Raw genomic sequence first — 16,132 nt, 5'->3', positions numbered from 1 at the left:
AACCCATTTCCATACAAAACCCGGGTTTAAACCCCGGTCCTAAGTGAAGCAAACCCTTTCGACAGTCTCTTTGAATTATTGTAAAATTGAAATCGTAATTAACACAACAGCTTTTAAAAACCAACCCTATGTGTACCTGGATAAGGACTAATTTCGTATGGAGCAAATATAAGGATACATTGTTTCAATGCATAGGAATTTGAACTTTATTTATTAAATCATAAGGTTGGTTATAGTTTGTGTTCAATAAAAAGGTGACCTGTTTGAACCCACGACATGTATTAAGTGTAAAGAACATTATATTCTCGCTCAGGACATCAAAACAATGCGAAACGGTCAAGCGTGAGTCGGATTTTAAGATAGGTTCCGTGTGTTTTGTCTATTTTATTATAAAAAGCGTTGCTTGAAAAGTTATAATTATGAGTATTTTTATGGATCTTTAAATTATCAAATTATATTAAATGAGTTGGTTTGAACTGTATAGCGTATAATATAAGTATGTATGTTTGTTATAATGCTTAGTTTACATATTTATGATGTATGAAACTTTTCGTAATTTATGGTACTTATTTTTATTCTGCAATTTACAATAAACGCAAAAAAATCAAACCCAAGAAAAATTTATGATTAGTACCACACATAATTTACTTACGTACTACAAAAATTAAAAACGATAGCACTAACGCCAAGACAACACAACCTCGAACCCACTGCCCACGGGTCTCTAAACCATCAACTCCTTTACTCCACCAGCAGGGGTCCAACACGTATGTAAAAAATAAATTGTATCCCACACCAAATTAACGCGGTTAAACGATGAGCGCCGTGTAATTTTGAATAATTTCATTCTTTGTTTTATTTTAATACTACATTACACCCACGGTATCTCCCGTAAAAAAGAACAATATCACGCTACAAGATGTATCGTCCTGCAAAATTTTACCTTAATCGTTCTAGCCATTTTTAAGTAACTGAAGCGCAGAGGTATACAAATATCCTGCTAAAAAATATAATCTACCATCATGCAAAATAGTTTATCCAAATCGGTCGAGCTGTTTTTAAAAGGCTGGAACACAAAAACACACTTTTATATTATAAACGACGAAATAGGAGGTCCTCAATAGTACGTTTATTTTTTATTTATTAACATTGATAACACCGATATTTCTGATTCTTTGAATACAGTTTTGTTCAATCAAAGAAAAATACTGTATCGTCATAGTACAACCTCGAACCCACTGCCCACGGGTCTCTAAACCGCCAACTCCTTTCCTGCACCAGCAGGAGGTCCAACACGTATGTAAAAAATAAATTGTACCGCACTACAAATTAACGCGGTTAAACGATGAGCGCCGTGTAATTTTGAATAATACGATTCTTTGTTTTATTTTCAAGATGAAGGAATTTAAATAGTGGATGATTGGAGTCTAGCTCATTTAATCTTTATATATATAATTCTTCTGTAAGTGTGTATGTCACTGAACATCTCTTAAACGACTGGACCGATATTGATGATTTTTTTGTGTGTGATCAAGGGGATCTGAGAATGGTTTAGATTCACAAAAAAAATATAAAATTCTTGCGCCACAGTTTTCGTTGCCATACTCCTCCGAAACGGCTTGACCGATTCTCATGAATTTTTGTGAGCATATTGAGTAGGTCTGAGAATCGGCCAACATCTATTTTTCATACCCCTAAGTGACAATATATTTTTTTTAATTTACATGGCAAGACAACGTTTGCCGGGTCAGCTAGTCTTATATATAAAATGTCCATCTCACAATGTTAGTTACCGTATTCCTCTGAAACGGCTTAACCGATTCTCATGAAATATTGTGAGCATAATGAGTGCATGAATGAGAGTTACTATGTCTGTATTGTAAGTTATAGAAGTAGTTGAAAATAAATGCAGTTATAGATATAATAATTATAACGTGCGAATAAAGGTTCCGTTCTCAGAGCCGGTAATGTTTTTTTATAAAACAATTTGTGATCACCGTGGTGGGATTTAACAACTAATGTAAAAATAAAGTTAACAACTAGCGGACTCACGCAGTTCCGCTTTATTTTTCTTGCTCTTTATAAAACGTTTCCTGTGGCTTAATTACAATTTTACAAGAACGTCTTTATATTAGTCAAATGGTCGAGCCTTTCCTGAATTTTGGCCATAATCCTGATCAGAAAATTGATCCACAACTACTAGGAGATCATGACGGTTTGTGACTCTATGTATTATTTTTCTACCAGGTACAAACGCGGTCCAAAAAAACTATATTATTATGTTTTTTTCCTGATTTTAAGCTATCTCTTTCAGACGTTCTTGTGTTGTAAATAGTGTAACTAACACGACTTTCTTTTATACATGTAAAATAAATATATGATAGCCATTATTATCGACTTCGAAATTGTGGCGTCTTAGCCATGGCTTAATTAAAAAATATATATTCTATTTTTGTATTTTATTCTTGCACACAATGTACCTACAATTAACAGATAGAGCACTAATAAAACGAGATATGTCTTACATGAAGTAAAGAAATACAGCAATATAGAAAACCTACATTCATAATGACCTATTTATATCAAGAAACAATAAAAATATCACAATATGTACTAAACAAACATATAAAGTAAATAACTATTTATTTATTCCACCATTTCCTGGTCTTCAACATAAATTCAATGATCATGTATTGTATTGATACATCTATTGTAAAATGCAATATCGCTAGCAGTTAAAATGGCACGTTCGCCAAATTCTAAACGATTGTGGTTCTCAAACTTTCTTGAGCTAACGATGTGACTAATTAAACTGATTTTAATCTCTCTCTCTTTCTACTAATGAGGATGTGATAGGGATAAAAGATAACGATGTAGAACTAGATGTTAAGTTTAGTTTCCCTGTATTCAACTATGTAGGATTAAAATAATCTCTTACGGAATAAGTAGCTATTTTAAACTACCTAACGTACACAGTATTGTTTGAATCTTTCATTTTGCAATTATACAATGTAACTGACTGCCGTAGCCAAATAGCGACCAGGGGGGCTATCACGTATCTCAGTTGTCAAATATTTGAAAGTCACTACCCTGTACATTGTTTTCTCCCTTAGAATACTGTGGTTAGCACGTTACGTCAAAGCAGCAATGTACTGAATAATGACCATCAATTTGACGTACACTAACTGTCAACTGAGATACGTGATAAGCCCGCATGAGGACATAATTATTAGGTTATATCTACCTATTACAGAAAAAAAAATCAAATTGCTAGTTATCCATTTTGTTCTGAATTTCAATCGAGACACGCTATATTTATACGGTTAAGACTGATTCACATATTTATTATGCAGTTAGCCTGTGATCACAGGTCGAAACGTCGAGTAATCCAAGGTAAAATGCATGTTCGCGTTAATTTCCATTCAATACTCGTATTAGATAATACCAGAAAAAACTTATCATTAAACTCTATAATAAAAATAAAATATTTTCAAAAGCAGAATATGCAATCTAAATACACAGCAAAATACACAAATCGACAATCATTCCATCCACAAAGGTCCGTCAAAGCAACAAAATACGAGTAATAATAACCATTATACTATGAAATCCTAATCCAATAAAAATATCGTCGACGGAACAAGTCGTACAAAGCTACGGTTTGCCATCAATGCCTTTGTCTGATCGCCTTTGTTAGAACTTTACCGGACCTAGGAGCGCTCCTTGTGCGACCCTCGGTTATTGGTACCGATGTTATTTGTAGATTTAGAGTTTTTATTAGAAACTTTGAACCTTTGAAAACATTTGAATGATGTAAGTTAAATCGCTGAGTTCATAAAGTAATTTATAAACGAATCTTTTTATTAATAGAAATGAACCACCGGTCGACAAACGATCTGTGGGCTTAGCAACCCTTGGCACTGTTATTTCATAGAAGGGTGACTGCATATAAATATTTGAACTTTGCATCTCCGTGCTTCGGAGTGCACGTCAAAAGTCAATTCTGGTTGTTGTCAATTAGGATAACAGTCTTAGATGTATGTCTAAGGCTTTTCGGGTGACTTGAACAACTTCTTTTTTACGAATTAAGAACTAGTATTAGCGAGCCTTGACAATATCTTGAGTACAATTTAATATTACGAAAGTCAAAGCTGGATTTTAGTTTCAATATAGACAATTATCAGTCTTAATTATCACAAAAAGGAAATTAAATAAAAAGAAAGTAGAAGAAAACTTTGAGCACCACACCGGCTGGCGGACGTCTTCAAATCATAACAAGTGATTCGCTCAAACATATCGCATTGCGCGTCCTGCGTGCGAACTGTCCGTATCTATTCACTATGAGAGCCGTGTGTGTGATTGTGTTTGTTTGCGTGTGTGCAGCCGGAGCTATCACTGGAAGAGGTATTTCTCAAATAATATATAAAATATCTGACCCGCGTAATTTCGCTTGCGTCACATAAGAGACAACGGGTCATAATTTTTGCCGTTTTTGTAACATTTTTCCGTTGCTACTTTGCTAATGAGCGTAGCGTAATTTTATATAGCCTTAGCCCTTTTAGCCTTTCTCAATAAATAGGCTATAGAACAGAAATATATATTTTTTAATTTGCTCCAGTAGTTTCTGAGTTCAACCAGACAAACAAACAAACTCTACAGTTTTTTAATATTAGTATAGGTAGAATGAGTCATTCTGCTTATTTATCTGTTTGTTTAACACTTTCTCAAAAACGACTAAATACATTTTCATAATTATCACTTCCAATAATAAATTATAAATTATTGGGCTATTTTTTTAAAGTATAAACAAAATAGTAGTGTTTGGTTTGAATTATGATTATGATGATGTATTCTTAACTATTTGTATACGTAGAATTGCAGAATGCACTGTTTTATATACAATAACACGTTTCGTTTGTCGATATTATTGAAATATGACCGCTTTTGCAATTAATAAATACACCAGTTAAATATGCACACAATAATTAATATTGAAATAATTTTTCATATCCACTTATTGTAACAAAAAATGTAAAAATGTATTGATCTCTGTGATTTATTCAAAAAATTTTAAACAAGAACATAATATATTATACGTACTAATTAATATAATTTTGATGTTCGTCGTACTAATTCATGTTTTAATTTCACCATATCCGGTAGATAAAATTACACTCTTAAAGTGACAAAATCAGCTTTTAGTATTCTAGAAATATATATATTTGTATTCTAAAACCCCTATTTTTTCTTCTCCTTCCTAGTATCATAGTTATTAAAACCACCTCAAGACTTAAACATGCTTAACAACCGTTATCTCTATAACAATTACTAATGCTGCAAACAACATATCTTCCAGAATACGAATACTCGTTAAAAACACATCGAATATGGCCGCCAATCCATTATATGACCGCTATATAGGTTGCTTAACCCACTAACCGAGAATGCAACCAGCTGTAACACCAACATATTACAAATATTATTAAACATATTACGTTATTAAAATGAACTTTGAACTCGACGTTAATCCACATAATTTATTATAATCAGCATAAACCGTATTAATGAAGTAATGTACAATGTATACCAATATTATAAAACTGTAGAGTTTGTTTGTTTGAACGCGGTAATCTCAGGAACTACTGGTGCGAATTGAAAAAATATTTCAATGTTAGATAGCCTATTTATTGAGAAAGGCTATATAACATCACGCTACGACCTATAGGAGCAGAGTACCAGTAAAATGTTACAAAAATGGGGAAAATTATGACCTGTTCTCTCTTATGTGACGCAAGCGATGTTGCACGGGTCAGCTAGTGTATAAATAATATCAATGCAATGCTGACTAAGTAATAATAGATGTATGCGAGTGAATATATACACGCATTCTTTACATTCATGTGATTTGGTATGTCAATCTAATATCATTGAATTGTTATTGGTGGTTTATGTGGCTACATTTGATTCGATTGACATGTTGTACTGCGTTTTTGGGTTTGATCCTTAAGGAAAACTTTTTCATCTGTGTAATCAAAATTGTTTTGGCACTAACAATTTTAACTTCTACCCGTAGCCCTAGTTTTTGTTATAATTTTTGTCATTGGACAGTGTTATGTTTGACACGTGTGATGATACTGTAAGTTGTCAAAAATAATAAAAGAAGTATGAAACGAAAGTATCTAAAAAGACGGTTCCGTTTGTCAATTTAAGACAACAGTCGTTAAGCTAGAAGGTTAAACAATTTGAGAGTAATTTGTTCTACAATAATTTTGAAAAAATATAAATAACCAGATCAAAATAACTTTACTATTAACAGATTTTTTTTTCTTGAACTCTTGAACCCTCGCAACCCCCAAAGCGCAGTGTTAGATGATATCTAAGCCTACTGTTACGCCATAAGCGTCCTATATATTTGTTCTTTAATACTATAATATAAATTCGTAGGAAAGATAGTTCAAGATTAAGGGTCAAAGATGACTTACAAAATGTTTCAAACATGCGAACAAAGTCGCGAGCTACGTTAGTTAGAAATAAATACGTGACAGTGGATACACTACACATTCTTTATAATGTTATGAGACATAGGAATGTAGATTTCCTCGGTTTGTTTTGTTTCACTTGCTTTAGTGCTGTTGGTTATTTCTAACACATAACTTAGGAAGTGAAGTAGTGTGACTTTTATCATTTATGTTACTATTAAAACTTCTTTTTTGTATATTGTGTTTTGGAAGACTATAGCCTCAGAAGCCGAAGAAGAAAACAGACGCCTTTTTAGACGGCTTTAACATTTGATAAACATATATTGAATTGTTATCTTCAAACTCAAAATCAAACTATTTACTCATATGTGCCAAGTCCTGATAAATATGATAGTCAATGATACATGAGCAAATTTTACTGCCTGTCTTACTTACTGTTTAAAATAAAAGCCATATTCATTTAGTTAAGAGTTGAAAAGTCATTATGACGTCACAGCATTGCATGTTATGTTGCAAAAAACAGAGCAAATAAATATTCCTAATCCTCCACTTCCTGATTTAAATATCGTTTAAAGAATTCACCTTTATTGACTACAAAAAATACAATATTCTTCTGATTCAATGACTGTTAAAATTCTCATTTTTTCTAACCCTGTCAACTTATTAAGGTCCAATATTTGTCTTCTGAAACAATTCACTAAGGAGGAACTGCCTAGGAAGCCAGTTCCTCTCGATGACGTATCTTATCAACTAACATTGAAACAATAGAGTATGAGTTGTTCTATAATAATATTTACACAACGAGACGTCACCGATGAAATAAGATCAAACTGTTTAGAAGTTGACCGTTTGTTGTTTTATAGGAACTAATAATATGGGTTTGTGTGACACATAATTATTTTATTGCTACCTGTGTAACTAACACTGCTGAAAATTTATTCTCCGTGCATATAATGCTGATGTTTGTAGCGCAAAAGTTAAGGTTTTGGTAACGAGACTGTGAGGGTTTTGGGTTCGATTTTGACATCTTTATAAGATCGACGAATAAATGTTTTGTACTTGGTTGTAATTTGTCAGTCGTGTGTATGTTTTTAAAAGTCGCTGTGACTCAAAAATCATAGATACTACCTACCATAAACGTTTTCACCCACATTATAATTAATTGGCCAGATTTTCCAGAAATTGTTTCTATTATTTTTATTGTCTTTACCTACCCCTCGATAAGACACAACATATAGCGTCACTGTCGCTCCTTAAAATTTCGAAAATATACCACATCACGATGTCATTATACATTTAATATAAACAAACTAAAACAGGGCTACAATTTATCAAGTCATTATGTCTTGCAACAACGCAATTACGACTCAAATCACCAATAATTCACGTTTGATAAACAGTTCCTCTCATTATGGCTGAGGTCATTTCCTAAACACATTTCGTAACTTTTATAAGTATTATGGTAGCTTTTTCTTAAATGGTGAAGATTTTATTAATGAAGTTATTTAAGTAATGGAGGCGATATGTTTTATAAAATACAGCCTTTTTTGTAGTAATATCATAAAAATATCTGCCTCATACAGTCCGTTATCCAAAATCATATTTGTTAACTTCAACAATTTCGGCTAAAGATAATTACAAATTCTAGTCAGAAAGAAATATAAAACCAATCACCCACCTAATTAAAACTCTTTTTAATATAATACAATACGGAAAATAACGTAAACAAGCATTTTAAATTAGAATGCCTGACGTTTTTGCATATGTGATGCTGGCTGTGATCGCAGGCTGACTGGCTGTTCGCATTTATTCCCGTTTTCTATTATATAATAAGCTCGCAACGCAAAAGTTTAAAAGTTATGAAAAAACTCTTAAGCTAACCCGATAATATATACATTATTAAACGACTACTTATCCATTAAACAAAGGCTTTTATTACTTCCAGGTTTCTTCTGCCGTGACCCGGACACAGGCAAACTGCACGCAGTCAACACAACATGGCCGTCCAGCTCATTCTGCGGCAACTATCATTGCAGACTCCGAAGAAAAAACCTCACAGAAACAGAATATGCACCATTAAGACAAATATATGTACCAAATATCACCGTACAAATAGATCCTGCCAAACAAAATGTAACCAAAAAAACAGTGACAACAGAAAGAACTGTAGAAAACGAGATATTGAGGAATATAAATCAATTAATGGATTTCAATATATTCAATTCTACTCAAGAAGCGACGGTGCTAAAACCAGTTGAAAAGAAAGACAGTGATCGGTATCTAACTGATTTTGAAATAAAAACAATATCAACACTACTTCATGCTGTGAAAAGAAGTGATTTGGATGCGATTCTAGAAATTTACAGACTAGCACAGGATATTTATAAAGATATAGACAAATCTAATGCAGATACTTTGATTCATGAAACTATTAATGATATGAGGAAAGGTCAAGTTGATATTCCTAAAGAGAAAAGCAAAATAGATACGACCAAAGGCTATTGGAGAAAGCACGGCGTGTCTTACTGGTACGACCCTGTAGCTTACGGCAAACCCAAACCATTTGATGTGAATCTAAGACCAGATCAAAACGCTCTAGGATCCGAAATTGTCAAAAAGACAACACCTAGACCTACAAAACCTACGACTACTCCACGTACATCTACAAACGCTCCTAAAACTTTAAATACGTATTTCAGAGGCGCGTTAACAACTAAAGATTTTCGTAAACTACCTTATTACTACCCTATATCAGATTTCCAAAGAATGGCTTCTTATTATCATCAAGCTGGAGCACCAAAGTTCATTTACCCCGTGACTACTAAACCTCCTTCAAAACACACGACAGCAGTACTACCAGTCATACTTACATTAGCTCTATCAAAAGTGCCTGAAGTGAAGACCGATTCACCAATGTACCGCAGTGAGATAAAACCATCTGTATTACTGCCGTACCCATTCTCTTATATAACACATAACTACAACTGGACCTTCCCAGAAAACACTTACAGTAATAAAAATAAACTAGATAGATACAAACCGGAGAAAAAGAAAGAAAAGAAAAAGGCTCCTGTAGCTGTTTTAATGAATCCAGATTTGGAGAATTTCGAAGAATTAGGTCCTGCACCAAAACCTGAGAAAAATATTGCTAAAAAAGATCAGAAGGTCGAAAGTAAGTTTAAGCACGACTGGCAAACGGAACAGATTTCAAGACAGATCTTGGAAGAAGTGCGAGCAAATTTTGCTGAAAGAGCGAAGTTTTTAAAACCTTATCCTTTAAGGAAGAAAGTGAAATTAGAAAGAGTAGGAAAGCTGTTTAAATTGGATGAACATAAGAGAAGTAAAAGAGAGGTGGAGCCGAAGGAAGATACTGGACCAGAACTGTTTGAAGTCTATGTTGAAAGAACTACGTGAGTATATTTTATTGTTGTTTAAATAATAATATTAAAATAAATTGAAAGAAAGTATAAGTATGAGTATGATGGCAATGTATTTATTAATAAATAATACGGCAAAATACATTTAAATAAATACAGTAATTGAGAATATTTTTTGAAGTCGGTTAAATTTTCATTGATTTAACCGCTAACCATGTATTTTTGTCTATTAAAACTACTAATTATTGTTGAATTTATTACTTTGTAGATAAAATGATTTTGTTTCCTTAATAATTTACGTCGCGCAAATGAGGATAGAGATAAGGGTTTTATCCTTTTCGCTAACAGACTTTGATTGAAACAGACAAAATCTAAGCACCCTAGTAAATGCATACAATGCATTTGTCAAGACATCTAAAAGTCTACCTGAAAAAACATAATAAGCTTAACGAACCACACTAATTATAATCCATACTAACACTACTCAATAAAAAAAACTCAAACCAAAACAAAAAAACGCATTCTTCAAACAAAAAAAACCGACACCTGAGTTTCAAAACTTGACAAATTACTTAAAAAAATATTGTCACACATTCCGTCCCTTGTTAAAACAGCCCTTCGCCGGTGGTGCGTTTTATCAAAAGGGGTTAGAGATTTATCTTTGCTCTTACATACTTCCCGAGGCTTAGGAGTATTTGTCAATTATACAGACGGGTGGATCTTACCAGTTGTTGGAAACTTTTTAAAGAAAGTTATTTTTGTGGAGTTTTGAGAATTGTATTTTTGTTTGTTGTGATTTAATAGTAGAGAAAGATCAAGAAGACTAAATAGCTTGAAAAAGAGAGAGAGAGAGAGTAAAGTAATTGTGTGAGAAAAGTATAATAACCAGTTTGGTGTATATAAAATAAAGACTATGTTTTTTTTCGAATCTAAATCAAAGTCAAAAAAAATCTTCATTAATTAAGTCTAATGTCAAACAGAGAATAAGAATCTTAGGTTGGAAACGGCACTTATATGAAAAATATACAAGCTGCTAGTAGTAAAAAAATCTACGTGCTGTTAAAAGATCTTCCGTTAAAATGTTGCTTTTAATTTACACCGCAAAATTGCACTTGAACGCAGATTTTGGAAATATTTTTCAACCGCATCATTAAAACTTCAGTTCAATTTTAAACACTTAAACATTTCACTGCCATCGGCACGGCGGTGTGCCAAAAAACTATTATATTTAAATTAAATTGTCTCATTAAATTACTTGAAATTTCATTTCAACAATGTTACTTTTATTGTCTGGGGTCGGAAATTGGTGCTGTGCCAACAATTGGACAGTTCACCTCAGTTGGAATATAGCAGTCGTTATTTCGCTGTATCCGATTTTACTTTTATGTTAGTTAGTTTAAGTTTATTTTGTTGCCAAACGCAATAACTAGGTATTAAATGATAGAAACTTTTTATAGTATAGACCTTTGAAAAGAAGAATAGTAAATAAATAATAAATTTAAACCATTAAAGTTCCATTGCTCTGCAAGGGTCTCCTCCCGTAATGAGGGAGAGGTTAGGCCTTGAATCCACCACGCTGGCCAAGTGCGGGTTGAGGACTTTGCATAACTTCAAAAACTGTTCTAAAGAACTCTCAGGCATGCAAGGTTGCATCACGTTGTTTTCCTTCACCGTTGGAATAAGTGATACTTATTTCTTATACATAATTACGAAAAGTCATTGGTGTGTTGCCGCGGGTACGAATCTTTTTCCACTTGCGTGGGAGGCGCAACTTAAACCAATCGGTTATTACCGCTAAAGAAGTATAAAGCGTATATTTTATTTGTGTTTTTCTATTTTTAAGCTGCCACACGAAGTCACGTTATCCTAGATCAGGTTAGATTATTTAGTATTTATTTGGGACTGGTCTCTCCTAGACACAATTTCTCATTAAACGTGTTCTTTTTCACTTTCTGTCAAATTTTAAACTATTTGAAAAAAAAAACACATAGGTATTAAGCACGGGTATTAATCAGACTCTCTTAAAATGTCATTTTTCACAAGACGTAAACTGGCACACATGAACTTTTCAAGATTTGACTCTGGTTTCAGCTATTGTTTGTATACTTCAACACTTTTTTACACCTGTAGCGCGATTCTCTATAGTTAGTATCGAGTATCGAGCTTGACATTTAAAATATACTTCAAAAATAGTTTTTACAGCGCCCGCTAGAGGCGTTATTCAGATTTTCAAACAAAATTTCTCGATAGCTAGCCAATTGCCATTAGTCGATAGTGGTAGAGAATTGCGCTATAATCACCTGCTCATACTGATTATGTCAACAATTTTTGTGTACATCTAATAAAGTACCTGTGTCAATACGGTCAACTGAAAAATATGGCCACATACTGCTAGTCGCCTAATGTCAGTTGAAGTGTAACATGCCGTTAAGGTTTGGAATAATAGAATGTGGTCATATTTTTCAGCCGGCCATATTTGACCCAGGTACGTTACATAAAAATATTAGACGCTTATTTTTTTGTCATTATCTTTATTCTACCGAAAGTCTTGCATGAAAAGTAATTACTTGTAATTTATAGTTCTTCTTTTTTGTTCACAGATGTCACTCAGACGATTCAATTCCCGGATTCTTCAGATATGGCAATATGAGCCAACCGTTCCCCGAGTGCTGCCCACAAAGAATATCATCATAATGGACACTTTAAATATACCTAGTTCTAAGATGTACATACTAATTTATTGTATTAACTAGCTTTTGCCCGCAGCTTCGTCCGCGCGGTTTGTGACTTAGGACTTTTTCATACAAACTTTCATTCCCCGTTTTATCCCCTTGGAGGTAGAATTGAACAAAATCCTTTTTCAGCGGATGCTTACGTCATAACATCTACCTGCATGCCAAATTTCAGCCCGATCCGTCTAGTGGTTTGGGCTGTGCGTTGATAGATCACTATGTCAGTCAGTCACCTTTGATTTATATATTTAGATTTGTTTTTTTATTTACTAGTAGCTATTTTCTACTATTGGTACTTTGAACTGGTTTTGTATTTAAAATTTACATGAAGTAAGCAGTTCTTGAGGAATAAAGACACTGGCCACATTTTGATTTAAAATTAGTCGCTCCACTTTACGAAATAAGATGGTTCTTTTAATTTTCTGGTAGTGTGATGAATCTGGAGATTGCTTGTTTTCCCGTTGTCATGACAACGACACTTTTGAGTGCTATTAACCGACTTAAAAAAAGGAGGAGGTTTTCAATTTGACTGTTTTTTTGGGCTGCTTTACTTTCAGAGATGTGCAAGTTATATTGTGATACATTTGTATTGAGTATTTGAAATTAAGTACTTGTCAGAAATTGGTATTTTTAAAATACTCTAGGGATTTTTCATTTACAATATCTGGATAGCTTTTTAATAGTAGTAAGGTTTTAGTTCTTTACTATTAGTAAAATCTTTTTTATTCGTCGCCTTATTATATCCGTCTGTCTCATTCTGTTTATGGGTCAATAATTAGTGCGAGCGAGATAGAAACATGTGTCAATGTAATTTTGGTTTGTTTTTGTGAACTCTGCCTACTCTCAATTGGAACAGGCGTGATGTTATGTGTGATATTGTATGTGTGTTTGTAAAAAAATCGTTTATGTTATAACATTTTGTAAATATTGCATAATTTGATTAAAATATAAGACTGTGGTTTCTGCTTTATTTATTTTACATGCATTTTATGGGAGGAGACCCATGCCCAGCAATGGGACAGCAAAGGGTTAAAAAATAAACAAAAGTAGATCCTTTCGGAGCTCTTACAATTATATGACTAGGTTCAATTCCCATATGCTACAGATTTTTTGAGTAATACCAGGTTTGATTGAAATTTGTATGTGTGTTTGTAAAAGTCACTGCAACGTAAGATCTTAGTAATTTGATTGAATTTGATTTGATCAGCAGCTCAATTCTCTACTACCTACTATCGACTCCCGACAACTGACCTGTCATGATACCAACCGACCTGTAGAGAATCGAGGTACTGTACTATTCCTTCAAAATCAGTCAATAATCAAAATAAAACAATAATTGTACATTACAAAAGAACTCATACTTCTACAAAAAAACTTCATTCAACCGAACACCGAACCTAATAACAATCATAACACATCATGATTAACTGCGCAACACAACTTTATGGTCGTAAATTATAAACTTTTTCGTTCGAAACATTGGACAAAAAGTTTTTTATTGTCGATGGAAGCCATAGACAACATGTGGGGGCGATTGATTTATAGACTTTTTTTGTTGATTAATTCAAAATTAGGGTTTATCTCACTCCTTTGAGTTAATTGGGAGTGACTAATGTATTTTTAAGGAACTGCTTCAGTTCAAAAAAGGGGTATTTTTTGTAAAAGATTGTGTCTTGAATAATAATTGAATTAGAGGAATGTTTTAATGAGGACCTGATTTGTAGTTCGGTTTTTGTTTGAAATTAGTTTACATTTAAGTTAAGTTGTAGTTACATTAGTTATTATATATGAAAATATTTAACTTGCAAGAAGTTTAGTCATTCGTCATTCGATCTTAAATCTAGAGCTTAGAAAATAAAAACGAACAAAATTCGTGCATAAAAAATCTTAAGGCAAGGAATCGAACCGACTTCTTACTAGTCACTCTACCCAAGTATAAACCAGTTTCTTACTGTTTTCAGTCATTTCGCAGCCATACAAATGTGTTTTTTATATGACTATATACCTTATACTTCTTAATAAGCAATTCAGGCTCAAGTGTAACCATGAAAAGAAATAGTATTTGTCAACATAAATAGCAATACAATAATTCACAACAAATCCAAATTCTCACGTGCACACAAAAGATATTGCGTAAAATAGAAAACAGACAAATGCCACATAAAACATCTCCCATTGTCGACACATTCAAGGAAAAAAATATCATGAAAATATAACAACACAAATAGCAATGCGAAAGGGGAGAGAATTGATGGTTTATGTTCACAAGATAAATTATCTATGATATTGACGAAGTGACAGTTGACGGGCTGTCAGACTGACAGCTGTCAAAGTGACGTTGGCTGTCAGATCGCGAAATTGGCGGGACGTTTTTTGACGTTTGTATGACGTTCTTATTACGTAAGATATTGGTTTATTGGAAGCGAAGAGATCCCGTTTATACGATGATTTTACTTTATTGCTTCTGATACGTCGCTACTTCGGGGAAGAAAGGGCGTAAAAGCCACTTTTGGCCAAAATGAGTTAATAATGCAACTTTGTTTAGTTTTCGACGCTCTATCGATCTGTATATTTAAAATTTCAATATTCCCGAAAAAATGGCTTTTACCCCCATGATTTTTTTCTCACCAAAACCATTTTTATTATAAAACATTGACGTATATGACATTATTTAATTATTTCAAATTAATAAGGGCGTATCACCATAGTATGAAAGAATATTTGGTCGTAAATACAATATTTATTACGGATAAATTAACTAAAATTGATAAAATAGTATAAAATAATGGTATGTTTGTAATTTATTCTACTAGGTAGGTATTGGTGTATTAAATAAATAAATTTAGTTAAGATGCAAATCAGTTTTATTCATTCATAAATCAAATCAAATTGACAATAATTAGTAATCTTCTCTTTTTTCTATTTCCTTTTCTGTTTTTTGTTTCGTTTTCTTACTTTTTATTAGATGATAGTAATTATTTATCACAGTTAACTTAAAATTTAAATTAATGAAAATAATCAAAGTTCAATTCAATTAAATCTTTTCTTTTGTTTCCCTATTCATGAATCGTGTGCATTTAACTTAACAGGTAGGTAACCTAATTCGTTATAATAAATTTTGTAATATAGAACTATGATAAATCAGATAATAATAATTATTATGCTATTATTTTGAGCTTCTATGCACCTTAATTTCAATATTCACCACATTAAATCTTACAAAATTATAATAATTGTAGGTTTACTCACGATAATTGTTATAAGTGGTGCAGTCATTACGACCTTTTCACTGTCTAAAGATGGTTTATACGACACGATGTATGTTAGCATTATAGATATTTGTGGATTTACGTCCTATAGTACGTATTTATAGACGGTGTAAAAGCCATTTTTATTAAAATTTTGGGTCGTAAATCCATCCTATCTTCTAAACCATAAGGTCTACTTAAAATTAAGCTTCTTGATATTAAAGAGCACTTAAATGCAAGTAAATATCACCAATTCATTCGAATTTAACTCTATTGGAAAAAAAGTTATTTTCCAA

General features: G+C 32.7%; 2 protein-coding genes across 2 annotated transcripts in view; one reads left to right on the top strand and one right to left on the bottom strand.

Annotated features, from left to right (window-relative positions):
* Nucleotides 1-16,132, bottom strand: part of nolo (ADAMTS-like no long nerve cord) — a 219,752-nt gene that overhangs the window by 189,504 nt on the left and 14,116 nt on the right. The gene's annotated exons all lie outside the window — the stretch shown is intronic.
* LOC142983008 (uncharacterized) lies at nucleotides 4,314-12,813 on the top strand. Its single transcript, XM_076129769.1, has 3 exons — nucleotides 4,314-4,404; nucleotides 8,425-9,889; nucleotides 12,457-12,813. Exons 1-3 carry the CDS (start codon nucleotides 4,341-4,343, stop codon nucleotides 12,548-12,550), a joined length of 1,623 nt encoding a protein of 540 aa, XP_075985884.1. The 5' UTR covers nucleotides 4,314-4,340; the 3' UTR covers nucleotides 12,551-12,813.

This window comes from Anticarsia gemmatalis, chromosome 23, assembly GCF_050436995.1.
Source record: "Anticarsia gemmatalis isolate Benzon Research Colony breed Stoneville strain chromosome 23, ilAntGemm2 primary, whole genome shotgun sequence".
In the NCBI taxonomy this organism is placed as follows: domain Eukaryota; kingdom Metazoa; phylum Arthropoda; class Insecta; order Lepidoptera; family Erebidae; genus Anticarsia; species Anticarsia gemmatalis.
Note: the sequence above shows the minus strand (reverse complement) of the source record. Positions and strands in the feature narration are given on the sequence as shown.

Bases quoted from the DNA above. Each gene is read 5' to 3' on its own strand.
- LOC142983008 (XM_076129769.1), top strand. From the start codon at position 4,341: ATGAGAGCCGTGTGTGTGATTGTGTTTGTTTGCGTGTGTGCAGCCGGA. The intron at 4,405-8,424 runs GTATTTCTCAAA...TATTACTTCCAG, and splicing joins CGGAGCTATCACTGGAAGAG to GTTTCTTCTGCCGTGACCCG. The intron at 9,890-12,456 runs GTGAGTATATTT...TTTTGTTCACAG, and splicing joins GTCTATGTTGAAAGAACTAC to ATGTCACTCAGACGATTCAA.